General features: G+C 28.8%; 1 protein-coding gene across 1 annotated transcript; it reads left to right on the top strand.

Annotated features, from left to right (window-relative positions):
* Positions 1 to 13,069: 13,069 nt before the first annotated feature.
* SWEET11 (Nodulin MtN3 family protein) lies at positions 13,070 to 15,436 on the top strand. Its single transcript, NM_114733.4, has 6 exons — positions 13,070 to 13,290; positions 13,425 to 13,461; positions 13,565 to 13,775; positions 13,878 to 14,039; positions 14,135 to 14,254; positions 14,801 to 15,436. Exons 1-6 carry the CDS (start codon positions 13,239 to 13,241, stop codon positions 15,086 to 15,088), a joined length of 870 nt encoding a protein of 289 aa, NP_190443.1. The 5' UTR covers positions 13,070 to 13,238; the 3' UTR covers positions 15,089 to 15,436.
* The last annotated feature ends 613 nt before the right edge of the window (positions 15,437 to 16,049 follow it).

Here is a 16,049-nt window from a genome sequence, read left to right as displayed (position 1 = left end):
CCGAAGCAAACTTATATTGGTTTAATCTCAAGTAGTAGTTAATGTGAATTAGTTTACGAGTAGATAAGACTTTGTTTCTATATATACTATCTGCACACTTAGAAAAATATTATCGTAATGCATTTAAGAGATTACACTCTTAACTAAAATACTAGCTAAATTAAGAGAATGTGGTTTACGTGTAAATATGTATGATTTCATAATCTTTTAGGAGATAAATTAATAGCATAATAACAATGGGAAAAAAGAGGGACAAAAATTGGTGCACCAAAGCTGCCGGCCAACTGTACACAAGACAAGAAATCTTTTAAACGTTTTGCCCTTAATGGATGACGAGTGTGTTTTATTTATTTTAGAATTTCGTTTCTAACAAGAATTTCCTAATCATTAAAGGCAATATGATATCTGGATAATGCATAAATATAAATTTTGTGTAATATGTTCCATTACTAAATTGTGAAGATTAAAATAATAAAAAGGCAAAAATAATTTTAAATGTTAATTGTCTTCTTTCTTAATTAGTCATCTATATTATTTTATTCTAGCAAATAAATATACACAGTTATATATTATTATTCAATGTTTATATGCACACCCAAAAAAAAAGATTTGAAAATTAGGAAAGATGAGTAAAAAGTATGCAACTACCCAAGTTGCCAAGTGTTGCACCAAATTTGGGGAAGACCATAAAAATCAGATATGTTCTTCTTAACGCAATAAGAAAAGAAGAAATATTAAAAACTAAAAACAAAAGAAAAAGGAGAGAAAAGAATTGAATAGAAAAAAAAAACAAAGCTGTGATATTATCTATCTTGTTCTCTTTCAAGAAGAGTGGAATGTTCACTCATAGAAAGGCTAATAAAGCCTTCAATAATTTCTCTATCATGCGAACAAGTATAAGATTAAATAAAAATAAAATAAAACAACAACTTGGTACTTATATGTATAGTCTTATCCCAAACGATGATTAATAAATCTCTTAACATATTTCTTTTAAAATAAGGAAAACAATGATTTTAAATTAATTTTGTTTCAGTCAAATACCTATGAAAACAGTATCAAATAGCAAATAGGGCACGAGTTTGGGTCAGACGTCAGTTTATAGTTGTGATCGATTTGGCTTGTGCAAATCGAAGCAGCCACATTTTTTATTTTTGTTGGGGTAAAACGAAAAAAATACATTGCATGTATAAATGAATTGCAAAAAGAAGCCGAAAGCCTTTTTTTCATTTTGAGTTTGATTTAACACAACTGTTATTCTTCACACTAAATCAATTATATATGTAAAGTTCAAAATGTGTACTAAAATACACAACTTTTCAAAGTAATTTCCCTCTAATGAAACCGTAATCGTGAAAAAAATATTATAAGAACTTATACCTACGGTATCGATCATGAATGTATCTAGAGTTTGGTGCAAATTCGATTAAATAACTGCTGAACATGATGGTTCTACACTTCTACTTGTGTGGTTTCTCTACCAAAGTTTAATTCTTAGTTCTAAATTATAATCATTCATTGCAAAGTCCTTCAATGGCAACTTCAGTTCCATTGGAATCTAGTAGTGTACGGATGACAATGGTCACATGACTCACATCTACGCCGTCATCATAAAAAAGACTCAATATATGTACGAAGAAGTAAAAGTCAATATTGGTACGTACGTGTAGTAAAGAATGGAAAAATATCATTCGATTTAACTCTTTTTCATATAATAACTTTGCTTGATTTTAAAGTTTAAGAAAATACTTTGTTTTTGAATAAATATATAAAAATGAATTGGTCTTTTAAACTATTATGGCGATTACGTTTTTAAAAAAATATATTAATATATATCTAACTCGCACCCAAAAACTTGTTCTATAGTACAACATTTCCACTTATGTGATTACTGATTCTATTCAAAGATAACAAAGTTTTCGTAAGTTCAAGATATAAAATCAAATGAATTTTCTTATCCGACTACGTATATGAGGTTAGGGGCTGCATGGAAAGAAGAAGAAACTTGACACAACTCATTTTTAAAGATGAAAAAATAATCCATTTTATTAAGTGGCAATAACAAATGTGGCCAATCATATCATATCCTCTCCAATCTCTCTTTTAATCTTTCTCTTTTTATACGATCTCTAGATAAAGCCGACGTGATCGCTATCTTCATGGATGTTTGTTTCTCTTTTTGTTTGATAATTGCTTATTTTCCTTTTCATTTTCGTATCTTATAAAAATATGATTTTTCCATGAAACGAACTCGCACATCACGAGTCTCGATGGACATGGTTAGCCATGATTTGCCAAAAAGGTTGGAGTAAAAAACCAATGATGACATCAGTCATCACTATAACAAATTAATGGAATTTCACTGTTTCGAGTAGTTCTTTCCATTGTATTGGAATGAAAAGTAATTGTATGATTTACATTGAGTCAATCATTAATATATACATATATATATATATATATATATATATATATTTTGTTAATGTGATCAATCAATGTCTAACGTAACTTGCGGGATTATGTTGGAAAACTATTAGATTGATTCTAGCAAGTATCAAAATTTGCATAAATTTCAGTAGGATATATATATACACACTAGTATAATGAGATGGAAATATCTTGTTTTCAAAAATTCCTAATCAATTTTACTAAGTCAATTGCAATAATATGCTTTGGTTTATATGTTTTCGTGTACTATTTTTAAATATAAAACTTAGAATATATATACATACATTATATATGATACCCGAGATATTCTTATAAATTAAGTAGATGAAATTTATCCATTTTAAAAAGGTAAACAATTATGTCTTGGTTAATTACCAATTGACAGTAAGCGTTTTACAGGTAATTGTAGAAATTAATCTCTTTTTATGGCATGCAATTTAATCAATAATGCACTTTTATCATAATTAAACAATTTCACAAAAGTGAAAAAAACCTTCCACGAAAAACTTATATTCGTTCTGTTTACATATTTTGTCATCATATCATATACATAATTATGATATAGAATTTTGGTTATATGCCTAAATAACCTTATAAAATGATAATTACGGATTAAAATTTCAGACAACATTTTTTTTTTGATATTCTTTTATGAATGCAAACAACACCGACACCACTTATGTATGTATCTTCATACGAATAGGATGCAAGTTGGTTGATAAATGTTTATTTTTAAAAATGAAAATGGAAAGATAGAGAAATTAGATACCGAAAGTGGAAAAAATATGGCAAGAAGGAGATTGGATGGAGGAGGCTGAGAGCAACTACGTACAATAGAAGAGCCACATTTTTGTTGTTGTGTCTCCTCTTCTCTTCTTTTGCTTTTTTAATTTTTTTTTCTTTTAACTAATTTATCATTTGTATTCATTATTTTTCGGCCATCCGGCAATCCGAATTCCGTCTTTATTAGAAGAAAAAAAATTGACAAAAGAGACATGATCTCGTAGAAAAATCTTCAAAATAACTAGTATAACGAGCTGGAAATATCCTGTTTTGAAAAATTTCATTAAAATTTACGAACTCAAATGCTAAATAAACGGCTTACTGATTTTTTTATTTCTTAAACTAATTTATCTGAGTCATTGTTGTGTTTGACGGCTCAAATGGTTGTTTACCCATGCGTTGACAAAAATTTAGTCATCAGAATTAGGGGAGGAAACAAAAGAAATCAAGAGAGCTAGTAGTAAATACTATGACGAACTAGTCCTATTAATCATACTTACCATTTTTGCAGCTAAAATACTAGTATTTTGTAAAATTTTATGTTACAATTTACAAACTTATGTTAATTTCACAAAGTTGTATTATATATTTTTGTTCTGAAAATCATTTTCGGTTTTGCTTGAAAAAAAGAAGATAGATCAACAAAAATTTCTAATGTTTTAGAAACTTATCAAACAATTAATTGATAAGAGGTTCTAATGTTTTGAATAGTTTTAGATAATTAATGACTCTTTAATAAGTTCAAGAATTTATATTTTATATAACCACATACTCGTGATGAATAATACTTAGCAACATGAACTTTTATCACTTGTGAACCGTAGTTTTCTCACCTAAAAACTGTTTCCGTCAATCAAATTTGAAAATTCTTGTTACTCGTTAGTAGATTATCAGGGAAAAATTGTCTCTAAAAGTGTTACTTACCTCGGCCATGACCCTAATTTTTTACTCACTTAATTTATGTCACATATAATTATATGATTGTTTGGACCAACGTGGCGGTTTGACATAACAATGGGTGAATCTTTTTGTTCATTATGTTGTTGCTTACTTGCTTTTACAATACGATGTTCGGTGTCAAGTGGTTTTTAATTTTTTTTTCAGCATGGAAGCATTAGTTTTTCCTGAAGAATATATATTACATAAAATATGTTTTTCCACAAAAAAAAATACCACAACGTTTTTGGGCAGAGCGAATAGAGAAGTTTTAAATCTTTCATAAGTTACAAAAAAAAAAATCATACAGCCAGCTTTCCTTATGAAAAGGGGTTAAAAAACTTAATATGGCTTCTATATCTAGAAAGATTTCATATAAAATTCTTAATAAAAAATTGTGATTTTTTTTTTTTTTTAAAATTAGTGTTTCTTAAGTTTCCAAATTAGTGTTTTCTCTTAATTTTGCCATTTTGTCAGTTCAGTTTTTAATTTATTTAATAAATAAAACAAAAAATAAGAAAGGTTTAGGATAATTATTGATCAGATATATTGCTATTTGTAGCTAAGGCTACATGTTTTCTTATTTTTACTTAAGGTAGTTTTGAAAAATAATACATATAAACAATATTTTATGAAAAATCTCAAGAATAAGGTGGTGTTATTCAATTATGGAGTTAAAGTCAATTCTTTAAGTTTTAGGGGGTGTTATTAGTTAATGGATTTTAATAGAATTGAAATCCAACACTAATCCACTGTTATTCAACTAATGATTCTAAATCCAGTTTTAAAATCTAGTGTTATTGGAACTCATCTTTGTAAATCATGCTTAATAGATTTTAAAGTTTAGTGTTATTCAATTAAGATTTTAAATATTTCATTAAAATCCAGTGTTATTCAAAACTTAAAAACTTGTAAAATCCTTGTATATTAATTCATTTGAAATGAAACTTCTTTAGAGTTTCACGAGTATTTTATTAGAATTGAAATCCAAGACATATTGCAGAGATTTTGAAATTCATACAAACATTTTTTAAAAAGCAATATCAGAAAACAAATCTAAAGCTTAAAGAATTGACTTTAACTCCATAATTGAATAACACCACCTTAGATTTGTTTTCTGATATTGCTTTTAAGAATATGTTTGTATGACTTTCAAAATCTCTACAATATGTCTTGGATTTTTGATTCTAATGATTTACTCATGAAACTCCAAAGAGGTTTCATTTCAAATCAATTAATATACAAAGATTTTACAAGTCTTTTAATTTTGAATAACATTAGATTTTAATGAAATATTTAAAATCTTAATTGAATAACACCAAACTTTAAAATCTATTAAGCATGATTTACAAATATGAGTTCCAATAACACTAGATTTTAAAGCTGGATTTAGAATCATTAGTTGAATAACAGTGGATTAGTGTTGGATTTCAATTCTATTAAAATTTATTAACGAATAACACCCCCTAAAGAACACAATTTTATATTTCTTGTAGTTAAATTTTTTATATGTATTTTACATAAATCATGATTTGAAAGATATTATTAGATGAGGACTAATCCACTACATTTAATTAATTTAGCAGAATATCTATCATCACAAATAATAACAATTCTTAATATTGCTATGAATTATCTTAGAATAGAAAAAGAGTTTTAAAGGAAATTTGGTGTGTGGCCTTTCTTTAAAGCAATGGCTCAAGTTGTATGAACTTTCCAAGTGGTGCTTGGATGGTGGAGGAGGTTGGAATTTGGAAACGTAACCAATTATGGGACAACGATTTTTCATCTTAATCAACTTTTGCATATAAATCTGATATGTATACGTATGTTTGTGTTGCATGTGTATATTAATGAAGCACAAGTTGGTCTACGTAATTCATAGGTCAAATTATGCAATTTTGAAAAATTATCTAATGGCGACAAGCTAAAAGCCTAAAACCCTAATTAAATAAAATATTAAAATCTAAGTTGGTTTACCATAAATTTGGATCTAGTGATACTAATTTTGGTTGTCTGAGATTCAGTCCAAATAAACTGTATATGGAATTATTATTTTAAGGAATTGACAAGTGATAGAGAAAACGGTTTGATAGTTTTGTTTCAATATTTCTTGCATAAATTTCTTTTTATTTGTGATTTATATATATCTCTGTTTCCGAAGTTTACCAGTGAGTAAGAGATTAATTGACACATCATTGAACTTATTTAATTCAGAGGTAAGGGTTTCATGGTTTTTCATGCAATCATTTGCAAATGTTTAAGGTTTTTGACTTCAATCATAATAAATGGTTCGTATCATTCCATATTGTTCTAAAATGCTCTAAATTAAAAGTTTTGGTTTCTCAAACGTTTGCAGTAGCACTGTAGCACGCAGTTAAAAGAAAATTAATTTAAAAACTTATCTTTAAAATTAATGAGAATATATATCTAAAAATCAACACGAAATTTCAGCATCTTCAGTTAAATATTATCTGATATGTATATATTGTTAAGTCCATGAAATATATATTGAGCAAACTATTGTATGTAGAAAAAATGCTCCAAATTAAATATCCTAAAATATATATTTCAATTAGTTATTCTATAACTTTATTTTAAAATAAAATGTCAAAGCTTTATCAGAATAATTGTTTTTCTATAATAGAAATGCTTTTTATGTATTGTAGTAGTTTATGTTAATTCGTTATTACATTTGTAGCCAATTATGAATACCTCTCAAAGTCTCAATCAGACTTTTTATTGTTATATTTTGGATGAATTTCTTTATATAATATAAATTATTTGTATGTATTTATATTAGTAGTTTATGTTAATTGACTTGTTTTTGTATGTTAATTGTAAGCGACTTAGTTTTTAGATAACTTGATTTAGTTGTTGACTTATTAGCTATGAGATTTGACTCGAGTCTCGTGACTCAGGTGGTTAACCACAGAAAGGAAAAGACAAATAAGAATTTGTTTTTAGCTTTTCTCTAAATGAATCTAAAACTATGAAACAATATTTATGTAGAAATAACGGAGTTGTTGTCAATTATTGTTTGTAGTGGGAACGTGAGATAATTAGATATAGAATCTTATACATTTGTCGTCAGTCGTCACAGTAAGTCAGTGACTACTAGTATTAAATAAGAATAGAATATTAAACCTTAGATTTTAATATATGTGTGTAAAATATCGATTGAATGGTTAAGCCATAAAACAAACAATGAGATTATATTAGAGGTCACCACTATATATTCTATCATTTGTGTTTTATACACTCATAATATTTTCAGGGATCTATCTTCAAAAACTAAATTCTTAACAACACCAACAACAAAAAGTAGTCATGACATCAGAGTAATCACAAGAAGCCATTACGTAAACCTAATCTCAAATAATTCAGAAAATAAAAAATAATCGCAGATTACAAGCTTCCAAATGGATTAAACTGAACAATCAAATTAACCAACCCAAATATTATAAATATAATCAATTATAATTTGGTATTTTATTTATTCAGTTAATTAAAAACACATGTGAATAGATGAAATTTACCAAAAATAAGAACATGCTCATCTTTAATATCCTAATTTTTTTAAATTGATATAATTTTCTTAAAAATAAACTCCAACGGCCGGACTAGACAATCATCATGATTATTTGATTCAATACATATTCAGATAATCAAAACTGAAGTTGACAGTACTAGCAAAAAAAAAGGGGGGTAATCAAAACTGTTGTTGACACTAACAAAAAAGGGGATAATCAAAAATGTTAAGTCTAGAAAAGCATACTGTATATTTCAAATGAATTAAAAGCTATTTAGTGGCCGAATAAATTTTAAAGACATAGCTATGGCCTCAATCAGTGTTTTCACGCCCGACCCGAACCGTCCGGTCCGACCGGTTAACCCGTAATCCGAACATTTTTCCGGTTTGGGTTTAGTGCTAAAACCCAACAAGTTCAAAACCGAAAAAACCCACAAAAACTCGCAATTAACCCGTGACCCGGTGAACCAGTTGAACCGGTCGGGTGTGGGTTTTAAAAAGTTCTCTTGATTTTACAATAAAATATGGGATTTTAGACTTTATTCAATTATTTTTAGAAGTTTTTTCAGTTCTTAAATTCATTTGATGTTTTAGATTTTGTTGATGACTTTACAATACCGCCTTAAAATTGAATCGAATGGTGAGAGAGACAACCGAGATTAGTTGTTTTAATTCACGATGTTTTATTAATTTATTTCTGTCATTGATGATCTCCTAATATATTTGTTACGGTGTTAGACATTTATTGGATTTCAAATTTTTAACCACTTTATTATTATTGTTTGATTTTTTCTATATATATATATATATATATATTTGGGTGTAAATGATTTTATATTTTGTTAAATATAATATAATTTTATATTTGATTAAATATGATATGATTATTTTTGTTTTATATTTATAAATACTACAAATTTTTTTTATTATAAAATATTCTAAAATTTCTATTAGTATTAAATTTATTAAATAAATTTTAACTAATTAACCCGTGGTCCAACCCGGTTGACCCGATGACCCAGTAACCCAGAAGATAGTCCGGTTCATCGTCCGGGTCGGGTTTCAAAACATTGGCCTCAATCAATTTAAGTATAAGTCTATAACTAATGCATTTAATATATATTTCTATGTAAGCGTACCCATCATATAATATTTCAGTATGCTCAATTAAGAAAATAAATGCATTGATAACTGATAATATATAGTGTGGGTCTGAATGGTAATCTTATATAGTTTTAATATGAGGTGTACGCTTTGATAATTACAATCACAGAATTGATATTAAAAACGTTATTTTCAAAAAACAATTGTACAATTTTTATGTATTATTATTTTGTACAGTTTTGCACTATATTAAAAAAGTTTACCTTTTTAGCTAAAAACTAAAAATTTATATAGTTTGTGTTACCAATTAATACATACATATCGAATCAGATTAAAATTAACTTTAGGCAAAACATACATATAATTACCTATTCGGGATAAATGACACATATCTTTTCCGGTTAAAATGGTAGAGAGAAACAGTATATACTCTATATGGAGTTGAATCATATAACAAACAAGTATTATATATATATAAATGTTACATTGTAAGTGATGAGATAGTTTTTGTTAAGGTAAAAATGTATTTTTTTAATTGTTTTATAGATATTATACCGATGCTCCAAAACTACTACATTTCTTTTCCGCTACCACATAATGTTTCTCATTTGCAAAATATTTGGCCTCTAATGGAAGAATTACAACCTCAAAGAGATTTTCAATAAGAATATAATTACTACTATGTATATATGATGTTTAAAATTTCATTGTTGGGTGTTAATTAGAATACTGAAAATTGCTTATATATCACTTTGCTTCGAAACTCAGGAAAAAACAAAACATGAAAAACTATTCATATTTTAGGTTTCCATTGTAAAACTAGAGACAAAATAAAATAAAATGATGAACTCGATGTGACACTAACTTTTTTTTTTATGAATAAATTTAACATTCATTCTATAAAAAATTGCTTAATTATTGCTAAATAGGATATGTATTAACCTTGATTTACTACTGTGTTTTTTGATAAATTTTATTAGTTTCTTATATTCTAATACTTATATCATCGATCAAATTAAACACGTAGTCTAGTTTTCGTATAAATGTCATCGTTATATATATTACTATTCTGATTCACGTCTAAAATACAGACCGGCAAAACAAATTTGAGTCACATAACCCAATTAAACCAGTTACTTAAGTTAATTAATCAAACTCCCAAACTAACTTATTAGCCATTTATTTTTATAAAAACAAAACAAACAAAAACCTAACTAATCAGCTATATTGGTTGATTCGATAATCTTGCCAATTTGGCAATGATCATATGTTTTTGACTTGGGAGCCTTAAATCAGTGCGATTAAAAAACCTTCCATGTGTGTGCGCATCAGTGCAGGTACAAGTACGACGAGTCGACGACAAAGCAAAGGTGGTTACGTACATATCTCTCTACTGGCAAAACAGGAAAAGGTTTATACGTATTATTGGCACTCTCTGTCTTAAAGTTTGCCACTTGGAACGCTAACAGAGCTTTTCTATCTCTAATGCGCGCGTGACGTCCACACGCATCGGATCGGAGAGGCCTGACTTAATGAAAATGATTTACTTTTTGTTTCCCGACAAAATATTTGATTAAGCTTTGTTCAAACTATTTACTGTAAGAGAACATTAAAATAAGGTAAAATGGGATCCCGAAAAAGATATACAATTAGTTACAGGATTTGTTTATTACAAGAGAAATTGTGATTCACATTTAGTTAAGGGTAACTATATAAATGGATTCGTTTACTATTTTATTGCCTCTCAGATTAGTTACGACTTCAACGAATCAAATGTACATAACATAAAGTCTTATACAGTTATGCACATGTAATAAGAGATATACTATCAATTTAGGTCTGTTGTCTGTTGATAATTACATTATTGAAAAACTAATCTTTTTTTATATAACTAAACAAGTAATGGTTGTTTTGTAGGAAAAGACGAAAAATATTATAGCAATTTAAAAAAACAATAAGAAAAAGTGTATGCTCTATATTAATTGAACTAACCTAAAACCTGAACACTTTACAAAATGATAACCATGTGAGACATATATATTGATGCAATAACAAGTAGAGTTTATTTTTATTACGCTAATGATTGGTTATTTTAGGTATTTATTAAGATTATTTAGTATCTAAACATTGTATTTCTTATTTAGATATGTACAATATGTGCTAGGACAATATGTTATTATAGTTTTGTAAATGATCAAATTTTAATGTCCCTACGTAGCATTTTTCATACTCGTCTGAATTTGACACTAAAAATTAGATACTTTACAAAACTATAATTTTGTATTTCTGGTTTATCCAACAGCTATTTACTTTTTCCTATAATATATAAATCGCGAAAGATGTTACTTTTTCGTAATGAAAAAATGACTTGAAAAGATTAAAACTTTGCGACAAGATTTAACTATCTTTTATATAAAACATGAACTTCATATGATTTTCATAGATAAAAAGACTTTGACAAACTATACTATGCACTCAACAAAAAAAAAGAACTATGAACTCCTATATATGTGTAATTTAAGAAAAATCCTGTTATTTATTGCGATGGTACGGAAAAAAGAATAATGATTGAGAAACGGCTAATTATTGTTTTGTTCTATAAAGAAACATGAATATCAGGATTAAAAAGAGCTAAAGTGAAAACGGCATAATAATTTGACATACAATGTCACGTGAACTAATTTGCTTGGTAACGTAAATTAAGTGAGATCACTTTGCAAATCTCACTTTCTTTAAATATCTTATTAAAGCAAATTCCAGAATGTCGTCATATTTTAATGATAGAGAACTAGTGGAATTCTCAATTCATTACATCATATTTATATGGTGTATCGATTTATATTACTTGTATATCTATATATAACTAAACGCACAATAACTTAAAATATAATTTTTCGCTACACATGCAAATTGATTTTGCAAGGTATATAGTCATTCAGATTGATCATTTGTAGTTACTTGGTTGGTTTTAAATTAGCAACGAAATCACGTAAGCGTCAACATAAGGAAACATGTAGAATAAAAGTGAATGAACTAATCACTAATTAAGAAAAAATATTAGTTTAAACCAGTGTTTTCACGCCCGACCCGAACCGTCCGGTCCGACCGGTTAACCCGTAATCCGAACATTTTTCCGGTTTGGGTTTAGTGCTAAAACCCAACAAGTTCAAAACCGAAAAAACCCACAAAAACTCGCAATTAACCCGTGACCCGGTGAACCAGTTGAACCGGTCGGGTGTGGGTTTTAAAAAGTTCTCTTGATTTTACAATAAAATATGGGATTTTAGACTTTATTCAATTATTTTTAGAAGTTTTTTCAGTTCTTAAATTCATTTGATGTTTTAGATTTTGTTGATGACTTTACAATACCGCCTTAAAATTGAATCGAATGGTGAGAGAGACAACCGAGATTAGTTGTTTTAATTCACGATGTTTTATTAATTTATTTCTGTCATTGATGATCTCCTAATATATTTGTTACGGTGTTAGACATTTATTGGATTTCAAATTTTTAACCACTTTATTATTATTGTTTGATTTTTTCTATATATATATATATATATATATATATATATTTGGGTGTAAATGATTTTATATTTTGTTAAATATAATATAATTTTATATTTGATTAAATATGATATGATTATTTTTGTTTTATATTTATAAATACTACAAATTTTTTTTATTATAAAATACTCTAAAATTTCTATTAGTATTAAATTTATTAAATAAATTTTAACTAATTAACCCGTGGTCCAACCCGGTTGACCCGATGACCCAGTGACCCAGAAGATAGTCCGGTTCATCGTCCGGGTCGGGTTTCAAAACATTGGTTTAAACCGAAGTTGGCAAATATACTTATTACGTTGTGTAAATAAGTTAAATAATAGGATTGGTGAAAACCCTCAAAATCGTAAAATGATTAGGTCATAATTATGTCATTGTATATATAGAGAATTAGAGATGCATACGTAGAATCTAGACATAATCCTTAAGAAAATAGCTTGCCTAAACAGCTGAGATTGACAAGCATTATTAACATAACTAATTATGTTTTATTTCTTAAGCCAAAACCTAAAAAAGGTTATTTGGTAACAGAATTGTTATTTGTACGTCAAAATGTATATGATTTGGTAATGGTTTAGCGTGTGAATTATTGTTGCGGGTCTTTTTTTGTTATACAACTACAATGACATTAACGCTTTTTAAAATAAATAAGAAATTCAAACATTATTCAAAATATTATTGTTCACACAAACATTTCTCCTTTTTCCATCTCCCACACAAACCCCATTCCTCCCTTTAGCCCTAACCCCTATATATACGTGAAGTCCCCGAAACACTAAGCTCGTGCCATTAGCTTTTACATTAAGAGAAAACACTTGCAAAACTAAGTGCTATCTCTCTTCTTCTTCCTTCTCCTAACAACTTATATACCATGAGTCTCTTCAACACTGAAAACACATGGGCCTTTGTCTTTGGCTTGCTCGGTATGATACTAACGTTGTGTTCATTTCTTATGAATATTTTTGATCAAGTTCTGCAACCCTAATATCTAAATTCTAGAGATTTAATATCGATTTCTTAATATCATATTTTTGCTATATTCTTGTATAATTTTCAGGCAACCTTATCTCCTTTGCCGTGTTCCTATCTCCTGTGTAAGTAATATATATGCAACAAATCAGAATATATATGACTACGTTACATCAATATTCTCCGATATAATTGAGTAACTAATATTCAGTTTTTTTTTGGACGCAGGCCAACGTTCTATAGGATTTGGAAGAAGAAGACAACAGAAGGGTTTCAGTCTATTCCTTATGTTGTGGCGCTCTTCAGTGCGACGCTTTGGCTTTACTATGCGACACAGAAGAAAGATGTCTTCCTCCTCGTAACCATTAACGCCTTTGGTTGCTTCATCGAAACCATCTACATCTCTATGTTCCTTGCCTACGCTCCCAAGCCAGCTCGGGTAACTAATAATTAATCCTCAGTTCATATGACATGCATGTTACGTTGTTCATAACATTATTCAAATGAAGTTGCTAAATAAAACATTTCTTAATGGATGCAGATGTTGACAGTGAAGATGCTACTTCTTATGAACTTTGGAGGATTCTGTGCGATTCTCCTTCTTTGCCAATTCTTGGTAAAAGGAGCCACACGTGCTAAGATTATCGGAGGAATCTGTGTCGGATTCTCTGTTTGTGTTTTCGCTGCTCCTCTAAGCATAATCGTAAGTACTACGAAATAGCTAATTTACCAAGTGATTAAATTATGATTTGGTAACAATAATAATTAACATATATATTTTTGTTTAATTATATATAGAGGACGGTAATAAAGACAAGAAGTGTGGAGTACATGCCCTTTAGCTTATCCTTAACCCTTACCATCAGTGCTGTCATATGGCTCCTTTATGGTCTTGCTCTCAAGGACATCTATGTTGCTGTAAGCCATTTCATCTCTCTCTATTTGCTATAATGAATATATATGTTTTAACATGATTATCATGTCGTCAAGCATCATAATCATATGTCTATCATTATCATAACAGTATATTACATGAAGTGGGTGCTTTTGTTTCTAATGAACCTGAGACTTTGAGGTTCTAATCATAGATTCATAGATAAAAAGAGATATGGATTGGCAAAAGATAAAAAAAACGATTAATGAAAGCAAAACCTTTTGTTTGGTATCGTCCTTTACGATAAAAATAAACCAAATTATAAAGAAACTCTCGCTTTATGTTCCACAGAAACATTAAAAGATTTAGCTTTTGCAAAAGAAGTTCATAATATATTAAGTTCTTTTTATCTTTATTGTTACATAGAAATTATATTTTGTACGTAACTTCTATCGATGCCGCACAAGTTTGCCATAAACTTTACTTTATTTCGTTTTTAACGTACTTTATTCACAAGCTAGAAAGTGGAAAAGTGAGTATATTAAAATGTTATTATGTTATTGCCACTACAACAAATGTTTTTCGTGCAGTTCCCGAATGTGCTTGGTTTTGCTCTCGGTGCACTCCAAATGATACTCTACGTTGTCTACAAATACTGTAAAACGTCGCCGCATCTAGGAGAGAAAGAAGTCGAAGCTGCTAAGTTACCGGAGGTGAGCCTCGATATGTTGAAGCTAGGCACAGTTTCATCCCCTGAGCCAATCTCAGTGGTTCGTCAAGCGAACAAGTGTACCTGCGGAAATGATCGAAGGGCTGAGATTGAAGATGGACAAACCCCTAAACATGGCAAGCAGTCCTCTTCCGCAGCAGCTACATGAATAAAAATACGTTAATGTTGACTTTACCCCAACTTGATATACCAACCACCACGTGTACCCCGTTACGCTGTCGTATTTTTCTGAGTTTATCAAGTGTGCGAAGTAGAGGATTAATTTTCCGGAGTTAGTTTCTCTACTTCTTTATAAAAATTTGTGTAATTATCTATTGGGGATAATGTATATTTCCTATTTTCTGATTTAACGAAAACTATTTAAAATATCCATCATGATTCTGTCTTTTTTTTTTTTGGTCATACTTAATGTTTTCTGTTTATTTTAAGGACATAATATTAATAATATACGATAAAGTTTTCTAATTATGAAAGATAATATTTGACTTGAGAATTAACGTGGTCACATTACTCTTCGGATATAACCAAAAAAAACAAAAAATAGAAAAATTTAAAAAATGTTTCAATACAGAAAATATTGGCATTATCAATCATAAATTCTTTTAACAAAAAATATCAATTATAAATTTTGATTGGCCTAAGTCAAGGAGTATTCATATTTTTAAATAAATAAAAAGGAATATTTTGTATGGACTGAGTGGGCCAAGTCTTTGTCTAAGGCAAGTAATATTGGATCACTTCCTTACTGGGCCTTTCCAATTTCAAATAATTCCAACTCAATTGTGTCCGAATTAGAAAGAAAGTTCGAATCAGCTTGGTCTCCAAAACATCTTCACATAATCATCAGGATGTTTCTTGTTCATTCTTTAAGACAATGAAAAGCAGCTCGGTCGGTTGGATTGAACAAACTACAGCTAGAAGCAAAGATGTGAAGAAAGAAAAATGCAACTAAACATATGAAAGACGTAACCTTGGGAAGTAGGAGACTAGTGAAACTTTCTCGTTGGATGGACTGTGTATCCACTTTCTAGGTCGTCTTAGGTCGGACAAAGACATAAATGGGCAAGGGAATCTATAGAAATGTGAAGAAAACTGAATATGGAAGCTTA

This window comes from Arabidopsis thaliana, chromosome 3 (genome assembly GCF_000001735.4).
Source record: "Arabidopsis thaliana chromosome 3, partial sequence".
NCBI classification, from domain to species: Eukaryota; Viridiplantae; Streptophyta; class Magnoliopsida; order Brassicales; family Brassicaceae; genus Arabidopsis; species Arabidopsis thaliana.
This window is presented reverse-complemented; position numbering and strand designations above follow the sequence as displayed.

What these genes read in the sequence shown, in the direction of transcription:
- SWEET11 (NM_114733.4), top strand. Translation starts at nt 13,239, where the DNA reads ATGAGTCTCTTCAACACTGAAAACACATGGGCCTTTGTCTTTGGCTTG. An exon ending in CTTTGTCTTTGGCTTGCTCG is followed by an intron (nt 13,291 to 13,424) that starts GTATGATACTAA and finishes TATAATTTTCAG; the next exon opens with GCAACCTTATCTCCTTTGCC. An exon ending in ACGCTCCCAAGCCAGCTCGG is followed by an intron (nt 13,776 to 13,877) that starts GTAACTAATAAT and finishes TAATGGATGCAG; the next exon opens with ATGTTGACAGTGAAGATGCT.